The sequence below is a fragment of the Cervus canadensis genome, chromosome 17, assembly GCF_019320065.1.
Source record: "Cervus canadensis isolate Bull #8, Minnesota chromosome 17, ASM1932006v1, whole genome shotgun sequence".
In the NCBI taxonomy this organism is placed as follows: Eukaryota; Metazoa; Chordata; class Mammalia; order Artiodactyla; family Cervidae; genus Cervus; species Cervus canadensis.
In genome coordinates this window covers 34,419,145-34,439,297 of record NC_057402.1, presented here as the reverse complement: position 1 = coordinate 34,439,297, position 20,153 = coordinate 34,419,145, and the positions used below count along the sequence as shown (strand labels likewise).

Genomic DNA, 20,153 nt, shown 5'->3' with positions numbered 1-20,153 from the left:
TATTGCTGTGTGGTATTTATTCCACTAGAGGACTATGCCACCATTTAGTTGTCCATTTTACTACTGATAGACGTTTCAGTTCTTTCCCATTTTTGCCTATAATGAATGGTGTTGCTATGAATACTCTTGCGTGTGTCTTTTAGTGAACCAGAGCTTTCATTTCCACTGGGGATACACCTGGAGGTTTAACTGCTGGGTAATAGGGTTGGCATTCATTTAGCTTTAGTAAACACCACTGAACAGATTTCCAGTAGTGATGCCCATTTATAGTCCCACCAGCAATGAATGGAGTTCTGCAGGCACCACAACCTGAGAGGCTAATTTCAGACCCATTACCCTTCTTGATACTCTTGCTCAGACCAACTGCTTTAGGTGAAGTTTAATAGCACATGCAGTCTTGTACTCTACTATGGCCGATGATAAAATTAGGGCTATGGTGGTGCTGTTTCCTCCCATAAAAACTACGCTCAGAGAAGAAAACGAAGGAGTTAGAAGGAGGTGGACCATCAGGTCTTCTTTGCTTTGCCTGCTGCTGATTAACAGACCGGCCTGAGAGTCCAAGAGAAGGGTGGAGGGGTGACTGGGGAGAGGCCCAACAACTCAAGGCCATTCTCCCTGAGCATGCATGGCTGTCTGAGCTTCCATTGCCCATCTGTGCCTCTAGCCTCTCAAGACCTAGTAGATGTTCCCACAGTGTAAGCAGGTCAACCTCTCGCTTCAGACTTTCGCTATACCAATCCTTGGACGGTCTGCTGAATACTGGCTCACTTTGGAACAAAGGAGGCCAAACTATCAGTCCATGGAATTCTCCAGGCTAGTGGGTAGCCTTTCCCTTCTCCAGGAGATCTTCCCAACCCAGGGATTGAACCCAGGGTTCCCACATTGCAGGCAGATTCTTTATCAGCTGAGCCACAAGGGAAGCCCAAGAATACTGAAGTGGGTAGCCTATCCCTTCTCCAGTGGATCTTCCTGACCCAGGAATCAAACCGCGGTCTCCAGCATTGCAGGCAGATTCTTTACCAACTGAGCTATCAGGGAAGCCCTCAACCCAATTTTACCAAGTGCTAAAAGTACCAATAAATGATTTTGAAGGGGAAGAGGCTGAATTTAAAGACAATAATGAGCTATTCAAATTAATCATGCCTTTCAAAAACCAGGGATCTCTTTCCATTATCATGGATAACTGGTTAGTAATAAGGTATTTAGAAGTGGGGACATGGGGCTTCCCTGGTGGTCCAGTGGTTAAGAATCCACTTTGCAACGCAGGGGACACAGGTTCAATCCCTGGTCCAGGAAGATCCCACATGCCTTGGGGCAGCTACGCCGTGTGCCAAGACTAATGCTGGTGCTCTAGAACCTGAGAGCCTCAACTACTGAAGCCTGTATGCCCCAAAGCGTGTGCTCCGCAACAAGAGAAACCATCGTAATAAGCAGCCAGCGCACTGCAATTACAGAGCAGCCCCTGCTTGCTACAACTAGAGAAAGCCCACACGTAGCAATGAAGATCCGGGAGAGCCAAAAAAAAAAAAAAAACAGTGGGAGGGGAAGGGAACCCTAGCACTAGAACATCAGCTACCACCTGGGGAAAGAAAAAGACCTGGCCTGAAACAAAGGATTAATCCTGAGACAAAGATTTGTATTTTGGACTTTGATTTGGGGATAAAGTTGGAAAATGAAACCCCAAAGCCTATTTTATCTGACAAAGACAAACATATTTTAGTCTATCAGGAAGAGTGTCCATGGCACAGACCATTTAAGGTACAAAGAATATACGAGGAACTCCCTCCACCAAGAGGCAAAGCAATATATGTCACGAACATTTCCTTGCCTGAGATGGATAGATAAGCACACAACAGAAGGAAAAACACTCAAATTGCACTTTGAGGCAGACCAAGCCCTTTTCCCACAGTAAATTCTTTGTATATACACATCAAAAACAGATCCAACAATCCATTTGGGAAAACCAAGGTCAGTGTGCAGCCTTGAACAGAACTGGTGGGGGAGGGACAGCAGTTCTCCCGTGAAGTCCTGACAAAACTTGTCTTCCATGTGACCAAGCAGGTCTTCTGTCTGCTGTGGCAAGCTGGGACAGGGGCTGGAGGAGAGATCCTCGCTTGTGGGCGCTTAGTTAGGGGGCCCATGAGGCTACTGTTAGGGCTTTTCCCGGCCCCCCAATCCTGCCTTGACAGACGGCAGCCTCTGTGCCACTGTGACCCGTCACATCTGCCCTTCCCTGAGAGACAGGCTGTCTTACCTTGAGATGAACACTCTTCTTGCATGAAGACCTGTGCCCCATGTTTATCAGCTAGATGCTGTCAGACCCTCCCGGGCCCTGACCTGTGCAGGTGGGCCACAGTCCCTGCGGGGTTTAGAAGGCTGAAGGACAGCAGAGGCTTGTCCACTGCCCCAGTGGAAAGTGATGGAGCTGCTGGTGCTAGGGGCCAAGTTTCTCCAGGGCAGTGTGGGTGAGAGAAAGAATCCCGGCCTGAGGATGAGGAAACCATGTGCTAAAGCAGCTCTGTGGCCTCACGGGGGTCATCTAACCTGGGGGCTGGCTCCTGTGATAACCTTTGCTCTCTCTATCCCACAGAGGTGGAGCTATGCGGAACAGCAGATCAGATAATGGGTTGAAAGGGTTCTGTAAAGTACACAGGGTAACAATAATAAAATTAACAGCAAAATCATCTTCCTCCTCTTTGATGAAATCATACTTCTGCTTCGCTGCCTGGGGAACAAGACAAGAAGCTCTTCTTCCTCACTGATGAAGGAAGAATGTTCATAAGCCTTTGCTTATGAGACTTCCAAATCAGCACCTGCCCGCCTTGCCCACAGGATCCCCTGGAAAATCTACCAGGGAATAAACAACACCTCAGAAATCACCCACAGTGAATTAAATTAGTCAAAGAATTTTGTTTACAAATGTTTGCCTTTTTTTTTTTTTTTGACAAAAAAAGGTATATGTATGTGTTTTACACACATACCCACACCTGCATGTACATATGGCAAAAGGTGAGGAAAAGGGGGCATCAGAGTTTTGAAATCTAACCCATCTTTCTATAGAAACGTCTGTGTGGGAAGCACAAGCAAAAGAAACTTGTTTAGTTCAGTTTGGCTTCCCTCAGCAAAAGAAGAAACACATGATTCTGCAAGGAAGGGAATGAAACATCTGGTTTGGCTGGAGGGGGAGTGGGGGTGGGGCTCCCTGGTGTAGTTTTTACACAACTGTTTTAATAGAAAACTGCTCAAGGGGCTTTTCTTCTGTTTTGGTTATTGCGGGTGGCTCACTGTTTGCTCACAGCTCAACAGACACAACCACGGACACATAATACACAACAGAGAACTTGGAAAAAACTTCCAGATTGACTCTAACCAAAACCTTCTCTTTTTAGAGATAAGAAGAGGAAGGATTTGCTCAGGATGGATGCTAGCCCCAGCTTCACCTGCCTCAGTCCCCATGCCTCCCCACAGGCTGCAGCAGCCGTTCCGAGGCAGGCAGGACACAGGTGCCTGACTGGGCACTGTCTCAGCCTCTTCTCAAGTGCCTTCTGGGGTAGGTTTCTCTGCTGGGGGCGGGGAGGAGGGATCACGAGGGTGCAAGTCACCCAGTCTGGCCTAGAAACCAAGGTGCCTCAAGTTGAAAGGCCCATCTGCTGCAGTCAATTCACCCAAACATGTTAACAAGCTGGAGAGACCCAGCACAAAGCAGCAGTTATGGCCAGGCCCCTCTCCCACTGCACAGCCGTTTTATCACCTGCAGCTGCAGTCATTCGAGGCCACGGGCTGGGTGCCACCTCCCCTGGAGCCCGGGCCACTTCCTCTGTGGTATAGCTTCTGTGTCAAAGCTGTCCAGCCCACTCACGGCCCAGGTGGGCACCACTGGGCCTTTCAGACTCTGGCTGCTTTCCGGGGCTCCTTTAAAATCAACTGCTTATCCTTTATCTTAGCTCTGGAGGATGAGCTGCTGACGCACTGCCAAGGCTCTTCCTTGCACCCAGCCAGCTAACACGAGTGGGCTCCTGAGTGCCCCAGACTCCAATTTGGAATGACAAATAACTCACAAATGTCTAGGGGCCCTAGGTCTCACCATTCTGCAAAGAAGAAAGACAGCAAGCTTCATATGGCTAGAAGCGCAAACTGCTCCCAGTCCCCTTGAACCACTCATTCTAAATTTAGGTCATCAGACATGAGTCTTCCAGGGAGGAGATCACTGATTTTAAAGGGAACAACCTAAGCTCCACAGGCTCCTTGCCTCAGTCTTCCCTCTCAGCCCAGCTACACACTGACTGCCACAGCGAGCTTCCTGAAAGCACAGCTCTGATGACACTCCCCGGGTGTCCCTTCAATAACTCGGCTATGTCACAGACTGGAGAGTTACCTTCTGGGATAAACGCAGCTCTTCACAATCTGATGCCACCTGATTCATCTAGGCCAGACAAGGGTTCTTCCAGCCATGTCTGGACCACATATATACCTCTGCATTTCTGCCTCCACTCTTCCCCTGCCGGGGCTACAGCAACTCTCAGGTCTCTACACCCCAGCCTTGGATGGCGACCAGCGCCCACTCGTCTGGCCCTCAGCTACAGGCGGGAAGTTCCTCCCATTGCCAGACACAGGCCCTGCCACCCTCAGGTACTGCTCTCTGAATGGAGCTAAGATGATTTCCCTGAAGAGTTTCTCTGCAGAGAAAAGTTTTGATCTTCAACTTCTTTCCTACCCTTCTATGGCAGTGGTTCTAAACAGAGGGACACTTTTGTCCCCCCAGGGGACATTTATAATATCTGCAGACATTTTTGGTTATCAAGACAGGGGAGGAGCCCCTCCCCCCTCCCCCCCCCACCGACAAAGGACTATCTAGTCCCCAAAATCAATATGCTGAGGCTGAGAAACCGTATACTAGAGTAATTAACAAGTAGCAAAACTGACTCAACTGTTTCCCTTCTATTGTTGATATCAGCAAATAGTGAAATACCGAACATAAGTGCTGAAGAAAGAAAAAAGATTTACTCAGGGCCTGAATAACTGTAAATAGACAGGATCAAAGAGAGTCACTTCTGCTTTGGGTTCACTCTGGAATAGACTAGACGGCAGTCTGGCAGCCCCGGCGCTGTGCAATAGCAGGACACTCAGCATGCATCCCTCTGTACTGCTGACCTCCAATCACAGGCAGCTAACTGGGGGTGGGCTGGGCGAGGGGAGGCTCCCCACCACCACCACCACTGGGGCAGCTGAGTTAGGAAAACCAACAGGACTGTTCCGACAGAAAATGTGTCCTGAGCAGGGCTCCTCCCGATCCCTGCCCCCAGGTCTGGCCCTGTGCTGGCACTGGGGACACACAGAAATGACAAAGTGGCTGTCCTCAAGGAGATCCTCGTCTGTTGGGGACACAGAGTAGTAAACAAACAATTATGGCTCTTCACTCTTGGCTAGGCTGATATAACTTCCATTTTCCTTTAAAAATCCTTCTGGGAAGGGAGAAAAACAATAAAGCAGAATCTAAAGCAGTGGAAGCACACTGCTGATTAAAATCTATATTGCTATAGCAGCCCCTCTGAGACGAGATCAGCTCCTGGGTTTGCACCAGCTGGGCTTGCGGAGCTTGTAAATAATTAAAAGGTAATTGGAAGGGGAGACCAAAGTATTAAGTGGATTTCTCTCTCTCAGGGCAACCAGGGAGTTTCATTGCTGCGAGTCACATTATCTTTCAGGATTATATTCTTGTTTTTTACTGACACATGCAGCTCCAGATAACAGTTGGAGGAGTAAACTAATTAGAGCTGCTTAGACTGCTTTGATAGGCTTGGATGAGGGGAAACCCAGACTCAAAACTTTCGATTGCCTTTGTAAGCAAACCAGCGGTAATAGGCACACTGCTAAGAAGGCAATGAGACTTTGGAAGGAGGGGGAGAGAAAGAGGGATGAGGTTGGTGGGGAGAGGGAGCGGGAGAGAGGGAAGAAGGAGTTAAATCAGGATCTTTCATTGCTGGAGGCCGTCATTACAGCCCCACCTACAATAAAGAGGACTTCATTCCCAGGTCTCAGTAAAGGAGCTGACACAGAAACCAAGGGCTACATGATCAGGCAGGGTCCCAGGGAACATGCTGGCAGGAGCAGTTCCCCTAAGGCTTTGTCCTGAGGATGAAGAAGATGCCGCTACCCAGGTTGCCGAGAATTATCTCCTAGAGAGGCTGGGGTTCTGACCATGCTTCCTGAGGGCTGCCAGCTGGTGAACCCATTGCTGTGACAGAATACAAAGCCAGGAAGTTGAGTCACTGTGGGCTCAAGACTGAGACATGCCATGGTCCCAAGTGGAGATGGTTGGGGGTGGGTGGGTGCAGGAGAATGAGAAGGGGAGAAAGACCAGAAGCGGTAAGGCACCGTAAAGTGGATGCCCATGTGCCCTACAGTTAAACTGCAGGAGCACCCCAACCAAGCCAGTGGATACAAAAATCAAAGAGCCAATGGATAAGGAAAAAAGAGTTAGCTTTTCCTTCTTTTGGATCATTTCAGAATCCTCCCAACACATCCTGGAGGGCCTCCATTTTTTCAATTTTTTCACTGGCCATTCTAAGTCTCTATTAAGCCAGATGCACCAGCAGGAAGCCCCATATATGAGTTTTAAGTGATGTCCAGGACTACCTACTATAAGGCTAAGAAAAAAAGTGTATTTGAATTTGAAATGACTCCAGAGACCAGTTAATCAGAACAGTGACAAGAATAAAGCAGGACCGAATTTGGATGATCATTCCATTCATTTTCTACCCAGGCCCTCTCTGCCCTCTTCAACTTGACTGCCAATTATTCAGCTAAGTGTGGGACCAACTGGCAATAAATGGCTCTTGTCCTCCTGGGCTAAGATGCTGGCACTCCACAGGGAGGATGGCTAAGAGTGACGTGCACACAGTAGGCACTCAATAAATATTCAGTGAATTGAAATGATGAGTAGGGTGCACACTCACCCCTCTTCTGCATAAAGACGAAGAGGTCATCCAGGAACTCTTTCCTCTCCGGGTCACTGTCCAGTTCATACAGCTGCAATCCCAAACCCACCAAAAAAAAGAAAAAAACAAAAACACACCACAGTGAAAATAAATTCCATCTTATGTAGGAAGTCTTACAATAGCAATACATAACCATCTAAATGACTACAGATGTGACTCACAGGCCACTTCTATCCTCATTCCTTGGGAAGCAGATAGAATAACCCACTGCAGAACGGCCCCTTCTGTTATCACAAAGGAAACATTACAGACCTTGGCAAAATCACGAGAGATCTCTCTTCCCCGGCCTCCATCTGCATCATCACTCCAGGTCAAACCACCATTCTAAAGGGGAACAAAGCAAGAGGTCAGAAGGCAGTAGGCAGGGAGTAAGGGGGCAAGGCAGTCTTTTAGGGTGTAGAGGGGGACCCTGAGCAACTGTGCTCTCCTGGCTCACACTGAAAGACTGACTGCTTGAGTAACCGCCTCTGTCCCCCTAAAAGGGACATCTTGGTTTTTTGCTTTCAATTATGGTTCCAAAACCAGAGGGAGTCAGGAGGAAGAATCATCTTCATCTGCTGGAGGGGAGTGGGTGTTACTTATACCTGATAACCCTGGAAGAGGGGACACAAAGGCCTAGCTTTGAGAACTGGTTCATCCCTAGTTGATGTTCTGGAAGCCATAGCTCTGAGGTGAACCATTTTTCTGTAGGTTCAGTGTGACATATGTTTGTATGTTTTATGGTGTGCCTGTAAATTATACGGTATGTTGTGAAGATACCCAGCCTGGCCTCGCGCACAACACTTCAGTGGAAGATAAGGGGTCAAAGGGAGCAAGATGAAGATCTTGAAGATCTTGTGGTCGCTCAGCCAAGCCTCACCACCAGAAGACCTAACTCTAGTGATCAGAACTACCCAGTGATATGAGGGCCCCCAGGGCCTGAGATTACTCCCAAGATACAGAGAGACTGTTCCATTAGGGTGAAGTTCATTTTCATTAGAGAAGTAATGAAAACCTAATCCTAATTTAATTGATTAGGTCAAACCAACACCATTCAACTGATTGGGAGGAAATGGCAAATATGCTTTTGTTTATGTTCTTGAAATCTGCTTCCTGCTTTTATTCAGTTGAGTAACTCTTTTTTCTCAAATCAGTCATCATCTTCTAGAGGGAGCTTCCCTTCATACCCGGATGCACAAGTTCCCTGGAAGCACTCTCTGTTCATCTTGAGCTTAGAATCTGACATATTATTTTGGAATTATTTGTCATCCCCACATACTGTAAGCTCCTTGAAAGCAAAGCGTCTTCTTCATCTCAGTACCTGTAGCACACAGCACATTGCCTGACAATTTTAAGGCTCCGGTGAATATGTCATCAACTATAATCATTGTTAAAAGGCATTAGCTAATTATTTGAACCAATTAAGCACCTCTTCAAAAAGAAAAAAATATAGACACGTATACCACATAGGAGCGTCCGAAAGGCCCTCTGCCAGTGGAGAGGATGAAATGTCAGAGCAGAAGTCGCCCGTTCACCTCGTCCCACCTATCAATGAAGGAGCCAGGGATGGCACTGGGCACAGAGACCATCCTCTCTCTTCTCTCCTCCAGGGCCAAGGTGCCCACATGCACAAGCGCAGTGTACCACCCCGCTGGCTGGGGAGGGCATCTGGGGCTGGGGAGTGGGCTGAGCTGCAGGCCCACTTTGTGAGAACAGCAATTTACCACACACCAGGTTAAGGATAACCAGGAAGAAGTGACACCCTGTCAGTTGACATGAAACAGGCTCCATCAAATTGTTTCCCTGCTTATCTACTGCAAGACGTGCGTAAGGAAGTGCTCAGGAAACGCTATCTGGCTGTGCTCACATCATCTCCCCAGGCAGACGCTGTAGAAACCTTCTTACAGCACCTTCAGCTCAGGGAGGCCAACAACCGAGTGGAACACTGTTTCAAAAAAAAAAAAAAAAGCTAAAACCCACGCTGTAATTACAGTCAACAGAAACCTGGTGTCATCTGGTGGCAACTAGCACAATGAATAATCAAGATGAATTATGCCTGTCAGGTCAGCAAAACCAGACAGAGTTACAGTCCCCTTTCAAAGGCTGCAGCAGGTCACCCTAATGCCCAGTGATTTCGTTTGAGCCAGTAATTCCTGCTGGAAAGTCAATTATCCCGGGAGCCCCTATCAGCTGAAAGACATTTAATGGGGGATCATTGCAGCTTCTGTTATGTCAGCTGTTTACCGTGGCAGCTCAATTCCCAACTCTCTAGCTGGAGATCTGAAGCTGATTCTGCTCACAGGAGGATTCTTTCTCTATCAGTCACCAAGAGAGAGGGAAAAACAGTTTCTTTTTTTGCTAATCACAGTAACCTCGAGGCACTCTGAATGCTCACTCAGAAGCTATTTAACACTCAGCTGGGTGGAGAGGAAGGAATCCACAGCCTAGAATCTCAGACAGGGCTTTCCGCAGCAGGAAGGGAGTGTAAAAACAAGCATGCCAGTGCCAGTGCCACCAGCGGGTGTGACTATGTGTGAAAATAAACACCTGAGTGTGAGGGTTTGGCTCTGGGAACAGAGGAGAAGGCCTTGCAGGATGGAGACGTCGTGACTGCTGGTTTTCACCAGCTCTGCCCGAGTCACAGGACAGTCCAAGAACCAGGACAGTCAGACTGTGGATTAGTCATGGCCCACCAAGAACCACTCAGGTTCAAAATCTGCTTTGAGCTGTGATTTTACCCTGAAATGCACTAGGATGGTGACCAGAGAGGACAGGGAGGCTTGTCAGAACCGGGCAGAAACAGGATACGACATTCTTATGAGCAATCCCCCTGTTTGACCCATTCCTCAGACAGGAATGTCCATTAGTGTTTAAAGGAAACACAGGAAAAGAGCTGCCCGGGAGTGGAGGTGTTTTATTTTGTCCAAGGCAAAACTGGACCATTATATAATTGAAAATATTCAGTTGGGGCTGTTGGGGACACATCCACTCTCTCTGCATTGCTCTGTCTTGAGACAGTTAAACTTCCACCTTGATTCACAGGATTTTCTGGCTGAGGTGAGGGTACTTCCTAAGCCCTGCCTGTCCTTCACGGTCTGGTCTGGCTCTGGGAAGCCTCTGCCCACAGTCATTCTCCTCTGGGCAGTGTCGCCTCGTGTTCTGGTTATTAGGCCCCTGCCTGTGCCCAGTCTGTAAGCATCCTGTCAGGGTATCCCTGGCCCCCAGCACATAGAAAGCCCTGACTCATCTGCTGAGAGACAGGGAGGGGCTCCTCCATGGAACCTCCAACCCCACAGCTTCTGTCTTCCCCTCCTCCTTTCATTAGGAGGATTACAGGCTTCAGAAGTTATTTTCTTGGTTCTTAACTCTGCTCAACGGCTGCAAAACACAGCTCGCTTGTGCACTTCAAGTTTATGTACAGGAGGTTTCTACCTATCAACAGGGTATGGGTGTGGCTGCTGGGAAATTTTCAGCTCGGAAATGATTGAATTTCTCGAATGCAGAATGTGGCTGACAGCAGCTAGTGGTGGAGGAACACAGGGAATGGTAGAAGCAAATGTGGAGAAAATATACCCCCGAAGAGTCAGCTCAATAAAGATCAAGAGGGGTCCCCAAGTAAACCATTTCAGTTGAAGGGTCGCCACATGCAGTTGAGCAGCCGGGGAAGAGGCTTTGTTCCCTGTGGGCAGCAGGCAGTCAGGATTCAACAGCCCAGAAACGTGCGGAAGCAACAGTAGCCAGAGTGGCCGCTCGCTGCCATTTACGACCTTCTCAGCCTCCCCTACTTGAGGGCTCACTTTACCGGCTTTGATCTCACCAGGAGCTCACAGGAAACTGACAGTTTGTTCCCAAATACCCACCTAAGGCTAGCTTTCCCTACCAGACCCACATTCAGCTCATTTCCCCCAGGGAGGCCACAGAGTGTTTTGCCTATAAATCTCTCAAAATTGGTTGTGAAAGAAAGCTGGAGAAAGAAGAAAGCAGAGCAGGAAGCTAGTGTCCGCACATCTTCTGTGTAACCGGGGCCGGACCTGGAGCTAACCAAGCGATTTCTCCCTTAATTCCACAATGGAGAGGGGGTTATTTGGAGATGGGAAAACAATGGCTCACAGACCAAGTTAGTTACCTGGCCTGCAGTCTCAGAGCTTCTCAGTGGCAGCATCAGCATTGAAGCCCAGATCTGCCTGTCTCTCTGGTACACCACCACACTTCCTCGTGGGTGCAAAGAACAGTCAAGGTGGGACTTCAGGGAGGCATGGAGGGAGGAGATGAAGAATAATGTTCTCTGTACGCAGAATGCCTACAAATGCCAGGTCTTGCTTGGCCCTGGGCGGCTCTATCAACAGGAGATTCTTTTACTCCCTAATTCTTCTCATTGGTTTCATCTGGCAGGTGCAGCCAAACAAAACCAGCCCTCCCACAGCACTTGCCCAAGAGACTTATCTGGGACTACTGATGGTACCAGAGTAAGAACAGCTCACCTTTTACCACTACCTTCCAAACAGAATATCCTGGCTAAGAGGAGCCACCCACTTTCCTCTCTGAGAGAGAGAGAGAGAGAGGTGGGGATTGCTCTAAGGGGACTGAAAGAATATGGCACCTAGCACTCCCAACCTGCTTGTAAAAGGCCTTGAAAAAAATAACCAATCAGAGTCTAGTCTAACTGCCACTCAAAATTTAAATAGTGCCTCGTCAACACCTCAACCCTGGAAGGGGAAATATATTCATCATCCTTGAAAATCGAAAAGGCTGCCTTGTGGAAGAGGAAGCGGGCTTGTCTTTTTTTCCCCCTTTTCCCTCTAAAGCCCCAGAGGGCAGAACTAGAGTCACCAAGCAGAAGTTAACCGGGAGAAGATTTCAGGTTGATTACAAGAAAGACTTTTCCAACAATCAGAACGGCCCAGTAATGGAGTGGGCCTTCTCAGGACGTGGGCTGCTTCCTGTCCCCAGAGGACTGTCGGTCTGGTATGTCATGGTGGGGAATCCAACGTGAGGTGGGGCCCCTAGGAGAGGCAAAGAGCCTACGACATTCACTTTCCTGAGCACCTGCCCCACTTAAGGGAGCTGTGCAGGCTGCTGAGGAGAACCACCACTTCCCCCAGAGTGGTTCCCACACTGGTCTTCTACCACAGAGCTGGAAAAACAAGCTAAACACACGCAGCATTTAATATACAGAGCAAGCCGAAGTACCCAAACACAAAGTGCCAGGGAGCTGGAAGGAAGGAGGAGGCTCAGAGGTGGAGATGAAGCTGGCCTGGAAGAAAGGGCTGAGAGGTTTACAGTCTCAATGAGCATGGAGTGGGGGATAAACAAGGCATGTTTTGGCAGGGAGGATGCAAGTCTGAATAGTTAAGGTGGAAAGAGGCTGTGAGATGCCTTGAATACCAGAAGGAAATTTAAGCTCCGAAATGTGAAGAGCTGGGAGGCCGTGGATGTTTTCTGAACAGAAAAATAGATGATTAAATCAGTGCTTTAGCTGATTTTAATGATCCACTTTTGTTGGAAAATGCATGATATACACATACAAATGTCTGTAGGCATCTAATCGGACTGAAATTATGGGAGATTTTCACTTTCCAATTTTTTCATTATATTCATTCACATATGAACACTGGATCACCAGGATATATGAGATACTGTGAAAGGTTCTGAGGGGAAGAGAACAAGACAGATAAGAACCTCTGACTTCTTGGAGGTTAGAGTCTAATGGAGAGAAAGAGAGCGAGATGATTTTAAAAACTGTGTATTTTCTCTAGATTAACATCTGAATCATCTGCCATGACCCAACACTTGCTTCTCCTCCCCACCCATCCCTGCAACAAAGAAAATTCAGACTGCACTAAAATTACTGAGTAATTTAATGAACTGATACAATCACAATATTTAGTGTTTCAGGTAAGACAGCAATATGACTCTTCACTTAATAAAACGTATTTTTAGTGTTTCTCGGTAATGACTCACAAGGCCAACACATTACTTTCATAAACAACAGTGAAAACCTGAGAGGGAAAGCCGGCGCTGGGGCTGGCCACACTGGGAGTCTGGGTTGGGGGTGGGGAGAGCAGCAGAACCAGGGAGAAATGACTGTCCTGAGAGCAGCCCAGTCAGAGAACCAATTAGGGCTGGATGGAGGGGATGAAAAAGGACGAGAAGGATGAATCTGAATCTTAACGTGAGAAAAGTCAGTTCCAATGAAAACGGAGAGACGCCAGGCAGGGGGATCAAGCAGGACGCCTTGGAGCGCTAATGAAAACAGCCCACTGTCTCTGGGGGTGTGTTACAGGTGACAAGAACAACCCAACAGCCCTGGAGGAAGCCAGGATATAGCAGCTGGCAGCAGCAGGGCCAAAGGCTTATTGCCAAACTTCCAGTGAGAAGAGAGACATTTAACCAGCGTCTCCTGACCCAAGAAAGGTACCTTGGGCTTTTTCACTGGGGATTTGGAAGAAGAAGAAGGGGTAAAAAGAAAAAAAAAAAAAAGCCCAACCAGACCACGCCTCTAAGACCTTAGGAGCCAGCACTGCATTCCTTAGAGCTGTGCCTCCCCAGAGACAGGAGCGCCTGACTTTAAAAGCAATTAAGTATCTAGGCTATTTTAGGATTACTCCTTGACCACCTGGAATATCTTATTAAAGCACAGCTCAGATGTCCAAAGCAATTTTAGTTCCCATTCCTCACTCTTCCCCAAGGCAAGAGTTAACCCTTTCCTTCAGTTTTAAAGCACAGAGGCTAAGTTACTAGCTCTTCATTTAAGCTCCCCATATTCTGAAACCTATAAGATGCTGTCCTTAGAACGCCATCACACACACTATAGCTTTACAGAGATTCTTGAGTGTTCTCTGAAAGCAACACAACAGTAATGTGTTCCCTTTCTGTCTACTCTATACCTAATAGATTCTGAATCCCACCCACGTTCAGATCTGGGCAAATTCCTGGGACCTGAACCTCACAGTCAGCTCCATGGGTAGTCTTCAAAGGGCTGATCCCAAGCTCAAGGATATCAGTTAGTAACTTTGAAATATAAAGTGTAACAAAAGTATTCCGGCTGAATACTGCTGTTAGCACTGTTCTTTTTTTAAAATAAGCAACACATGGACTACCTTTTCTTTGCTATGCCTGTGTCTCTGTAGGTATTACGCGTAACACTTGTGACTATCTACTACTGGACAAGTGGATAATGTTGTAATGTTTAATGTCCAATTCCCAGATCTCCAGAGGAAGAAAAGAAAAAACACCTCTGCCCTCCCACCAGTTTTAACTGATCCCAAGAGGTAATGAGACATGCACAAAGGGGTAATGGGCAGGATTATAGGAGAATCCTGAAGGAGAGGGGAGCCCCAGGAAGTAAAACAGATACTGTTAGAAGCAACACTGTTGGACTACAAAACCCTACTGATAAGATCAGGATTACTGCTCTTAGCTCAGTGGCTCAGGCCTTGGAAGCACTAGTGTTATAATTATCAGATGCACACCTTCCGCGATCAGGTAACTTTAGCAGGAACCAGAAAGTGCTCCCCTAGTTCTTACTAGCAACAAAGGTCAATTCAAACTCGGTGGCTTGGAAAAAGAGCCAAGGGACCCTTTTTCTGATTAAGCAGCAGAAAGGGGGAAGTGTGGAGGAAGGGAGAGAGGGTTGCAGTCCTTCTGTTCCATCTAGGCATATAATCACACTTTCATGCCATAATCAAAAAGACTGCCCAGAAAAGGGGTGTTCCCACAAAAAGGAGGAAGAAAAACTCCAATGCACTCTTGGGGATGAAGACACCTCTATGGCGAAGAGTGAAGTGGCCCAGACAAGGCTAAGTCTGAGCACCCCACAGGAAAGTTCCAGCTCCTTTTGTGTGCAGTATTTGAGTTGGCAGCACAGCTTATTCACCCCGTCAGCTACCAACCACCTGACCGTCCGGAACGGTTGCTGACATCCCTTCCCACAGCAGCGCTCAGGAAGTCAGAGCAGGAGAGCCGAGTGGGACACCACCTCACCTGAGACCTGAAGAGGTCAAGAAAGCGGCCCGGAGTCCGTGCTTCAGAAAGGTTTTGCAGTTTTTTTTCAAACTACATATTTTAAATGTATAGAAAGAACAAATTTTTTAAAAAATGCTATGATGAATTATTTCATAAAGTTAAAAAAAAAAACCTTCCTTCAAGTTTGGGATTCTACAGAGCAAGTCTCCTCAGGCAGAATAGTTGCATTATGTTTACAAGTCAACCCCACGGACAATCTGAGAGCTTCTCCTGGGCTTCTCCCACCCCACTCCCACCCCGCTCCACACGCGGATGGCACTGTGGCGCACACATTCCAACTCTGATGCCAGCCGCCCCCGTGCTGCCTGCCACCTCTCCCAGGCTGAGTCTCTCTCATACAGGCGGTAACTTACTCCTCTGAGAGGCCTGTGCCCCCGGCACAGGGCCTGGCAGATAGAAGGGGCTCAAATGAACATCAGTACCTGAAAATGAAGCCAAAGGAATGAACTTCGGAGAGTTACTATGGGCTAAGTGATGAATTTGGCGTGGGGGGGGGGGGCGGCGGGGCGGGAATCACATACTGAAAAGCAGGTGAACTTCCAGTTTTAAAGGACAACTCCATAAAAGGGAACTAAAAGGCAATATAAGCCATTTTTAGAGAAAACAATTTAAAGTTCAGGAAGATAACAGAAGAGACTGTAGTCCCCCCTCCATCCCGGGCCAGCAAAAAAGAAGTTTGTTCATACATTCAATTAGACAAGCCTTAAAAAATGATAACATTCAGTGATAAGAAGGGATTCGGGCAATGGGATCTCCTAGATTCCCATAGGAAAATATTAAAACACCAGCACCTTTTCTGAAAGTCACTTGCCTCAAAATGCCTATGTCAATAAAAACAGCAGCAGCAATAACAACTAATAATAACTGCTTACCCAGGCCCTATTCCAGTGTTTTATGTGCATTAAACATTTAAACCTCAGCACAATGCTCTGAGGTAGGTACTATTACTATCCTTATTTTTCAAATGAGAAAACCAAGGCACAAGGAAGACATGAGGAAGTAAGTGACTTGAAGAAGGCTGCCAAGTGATCCAAGAGTGTGGAGTTGAGAAACTAATGCAGGCCGTGCACCTTCAAGTCCCTGCTGGTAACTGCCTTGCTTTCTTAGTTTCCTCCTGACTGTGTAGTTCTGTTCTATGAATCTACCTAAAAGCAGCAACTAAAAATACGGTACATCTTTATTTATAATAAAAAATTACAGTAGCCTAACAGTGTGACAGTGAGGGAACAGGGAACATGTGAAAATTCTCTCCATATGACAGAACATTGTGCAGCCATTTAACACAGCTTTTTAAAAGAGTTCAATCCCTACTTCACATCCTTTCCATTAATTCTAGATGGAGTTAAGATACACATATAAAAATACAACAATAACAACATATATATTTTATAATCTTGGGAGATGGGAGGGCCTTTTTAAGTATAACAGAAATCATAAAGGGAAAAGTCAATGAGGTTTAGCAACATCAAAAATTTAAACTACTCAATGAAAGAACTATAATTAAGCTGAAAAGCCAACAACTGAGAAAAACACTTGAAACACAAAGACAAGGGTCTATGCAAAAGAGCTACTACAGATCAGTAAGAAAAGATAACAGAATAGAAAAAAACAAGTAAAGGCAACATAAATACAACATAACAAAACTCATGGAATGCAGCAAGAGCAGTACTAGGAGAGAAGCTTATAGTTGTAACAAACACCTACATTAAAAAGTAAGAAAGATGTCAAACAAACAACCTAACTATACTTCAAGGAGCCAGAAAAAGAAGAACAAACTCAGCCCAAAGTTAGCAGAAGGAAGGAAATAATAAAGATTAGGGCAGAAATAAACAAAACGGAGAACAGAAAGACATCAATGAAACTAACGGGTTTTTTTTTTTTTAAGATAAACAAAATTGACAAACCTTTTCAGTTAAATTAAGAAAAAAAGAGAAGACATATTCAGAAATGAAACAGCAGACATCACAACAATGCCACCGAAATAAAAAGGATTATAAGAGCCTACCGTGAATGATAATATGCAAGCAAACTGGATAATCTAGAAGAAATGGATACCTCTCCAGAAACTTACAACGTACCAAGACTAAATCATGAAGAAACAGAAAAATCTGAAGAGACCTATAATTAGTAAGGAGACTGAATCAGTAATCAAAAACCTCACAACAAAGAGAAGCCCTGGAAGGGACAGCCTTACAAGTAAAATCTACCAAACATTTAGAAAATTAAAACATCAATCCTTCCCAAACTCTTCCCAAAAATTGAAGAGGAGGGAATACTTCTAAACTCATTTTATGAGGCCAGTACTACCCTGATACCAAAGCCAGAAAAAGCCACTGCAACAGAACTATCCGATGAATATAGATGTAAAATCCTTAATAAACTACTAGCAAACCACATTCGAGAGCACATTAAAAGGATCACACAGCATGATCAAGTAGGATTGATGCCTGGAATGCAAGGATGATTCAACATACCAAAAATTAATCAATGTGCCATCCACTTAACAGCATGATCAAGTAGGATTGATCCCTGGAATGCAAGGATGATTCAACATACCAAAAATTAATCAATGTGCCATTCCACTTTAACTGAACAAAGGATAAAAATCACACGATTATCTCAAGAGATGCAGAAAAAGAAACTGACACAATTTAACACCCTTCCATGATAAAAATACTCAACTAGGAAAAGAAGGAATGGTTTCAACATTTTAAAGGCCATATATGACAAGTCTCTAGCTAACATCCTGCTCAATGATGAAAAACTAACAGCTCTTTCTCTAAGATCAGGAACAAGGCAATGATGCATACCCTTACTACTTCTATTCAACATAGTACTGGAAGCCCTAACCAGAACAATTAGGCAAGAAAAAGAAGTAAACAGGCATCCAAACTGGAAAGGAAAAAAATAACATTACCTCTGTTGGCAGATGACATGCACTTATATGAATCAATAGAAACCTTTAAAGATTCCACACATACAACACACTAATAAACTGTTAGATCTAATAAATGAATTCTAGAAAGTTATAGGATACACAATCAACATACAAAAATCAGTTTTGTTTCTGTACATTAACAACAAACAACCTGAGAAAGAAATTAAGAAAAGCAATCTCATTTACTTTTGCAAATGATCACACAACAAAATACCTAAAATGAATCTTACTAAAGAGATTAAAGATTTGTACACTGAAAACTACAAAACATTACTGAATGAAAACAAAGGAGATACAGATAAATGGAAATACATCCTGTGTTCATGGATTGGAAGAACTTAATATTATAGAATGTCCATGCTACCCAAAAGTGATCTACATATTTAATGCAACCCTGACCAAAATCCCAAGGACATATATTAATACAAAAAGAAAAAACAATTCTAAAATTCTTTGAAACCACAAAGGACCCCAATAGCTAAAACAATCCTGAGAAAGACAAACAAAGCTGAGGACTCAGACATCCTGAATACAAAACATATTACAAAGCTACAGTAATAAAATAGTATGGTACTAGCATAAAGACAGACATATAGACCAAGAGAACAGAATGCAGAGCCCAGAAATAAACCCATGCACATATGATCAACTGATTTTTGACAGGATGCCAAGAATACACAATGGGGAAAGGACAGTCCCTTCAACAAATGGTGCTGGGAAAACTGGATATCCACATTTAAGAAATGGATTCTTATTTTACACCATGCACAAAAAAAATCATTTCAACCAAAATGTAAATAAGCATAAATAAAGTGAAATAAACCACTCAAAGAAGGACAAATACTGTGTGATTCCATTTGTATGCAGTATCTAAGGTAAACTCAGTGAAGAAGAAAGTAGAATGGTGGGAACTTCCTTGGTGGTCCAGTGGTTAAGACTCTGTGCTCCCAATGCAGAGATCCCAGGTTTGATTCCTGGTCAGGGAACTAGATACCACAACTAAAAGTTCACATGCTGCAATTAAAGATCCCTCATGCTGCAACAATGATGTGGCACAGCCAAATAAGTAAAATGAATAAACCTCAAGAAAAGAAAGGAAAAAGTAGAATGGTGGTTACCAGGGCCTGGGGTGGGGGTGGGAGGTTAAGAAACAGGAAGCTTAATGGGTATAAGTTTGTCATCCAAGATGGAAAAGTTCCAAAGCTCTGCTGTACAACACTCAGCTTAGAGCTAATAATATGAACTATAGACTTTAAAGTGTGTCAGAGTAAATCCTGTGTTTTTCCCAGGTAAAAAAAGAAAGAAAAATGAGCAAAGGCAGGGTAAGTCACAGCACAAATACAAAAGGCAAGTAAACATAAGAAAAGACAGTCATATACATATACCTGCAGACTGAGCAGATTCTAACTTCTAGAATATTTAATCTAGCCTACCACAGCAATACAGACAGAAGGACAAAGGGTCAAACAGCATCTACAAACACAGTCTGCATTTATACTAAACACACATACTCTCACACATTCTGTGGTCACACACTAAATAGGTAAATACACAGGAACAGTTATAGAAGCGGATTCATTCCTAACTGTGGCCTCCTTTGGGATAGGAGGATTGGTTGGGAGACAGTAAGGTAGGCAACCAGACACTATATTTTTAAAAACCTACATTTTTACGCATTTTTACTGTATTTTTCTATATTGTTTCTATTTTTCATGAGCATCTATTCAACATTACTTCAATAATGCTGAGATATGATTATAAAAACACTAATAAATAGGTCTTTATAAACATGCGTGAAAAGATAGTCATAATACTGAGTAAAAAACTAAGTTGTAAAACTCCTGTATCTATTAAAAACAAGTAAATGTATTTGTGAAGAGAAAATACTCTGAAAAGGTATAGAACAAACAATGACCTGTGGAAGGTCAGGCTGACTTTTACTTTATGTGTTTCTGTATCTTAAAAATTATTTGAGTCAATATAACTTCTGTGATATCTTTTATAAAAATAAAACTTTTAAAACAACACTTTAAAAATAAATTTTAATTATAAAAATTGCTCATGGTCTACAAGCAATAAATGCTGGAGAGGGTGTGGAGAAAAGGGAACCCTCTTACACTGTTGGTGGGAATGCAAACTAGTACAGCCGCTATGGAGAACAGTGTGGAGATTCCTTAAAAAGCTGGAAACAGAACTGCCATATGACCCAGCAA

General features: G+C 44.9%; 1 protein-coding gene and 1 non-coding gene across 3 annotated transcripts in view; one reads left to right on the top strand and one right to left on the bottom strand.

The window, feature by feature from the left end:
• The window catches only part of ARID3B (AT-rich interaction domain 3B), a 50,653-nt gene that overhangs the window by 13,080 nt on the left and 17,420 nt on the right, over positions 1-20,153 (bottom strand). For both annotated transcript variants that reach the window (XM_043490321.1, XM_043490322.1), the window contains exons 3-4: positions 7,251-7,322; positions 6,957-7,029 (exon numbers count right to left, since the gene is read on the bottom strand). In XM_043490321.1, the coding sequence (XP_043346256.1) occupies positions 6,957-7,029; positions 7,251-7,322 (145 nt within the window). The remainder of the gene's footprint in view (positions 1-6,956; positions 7,030-7,250; positions 7,323-20,153) is intronic.
• TRNAG-CCC lies at positions 18,854-18,926 on the top strand. Its single transcript has one exon. It is a non-coding gene; the product is annotated as a tRNA-Gly (tRNA).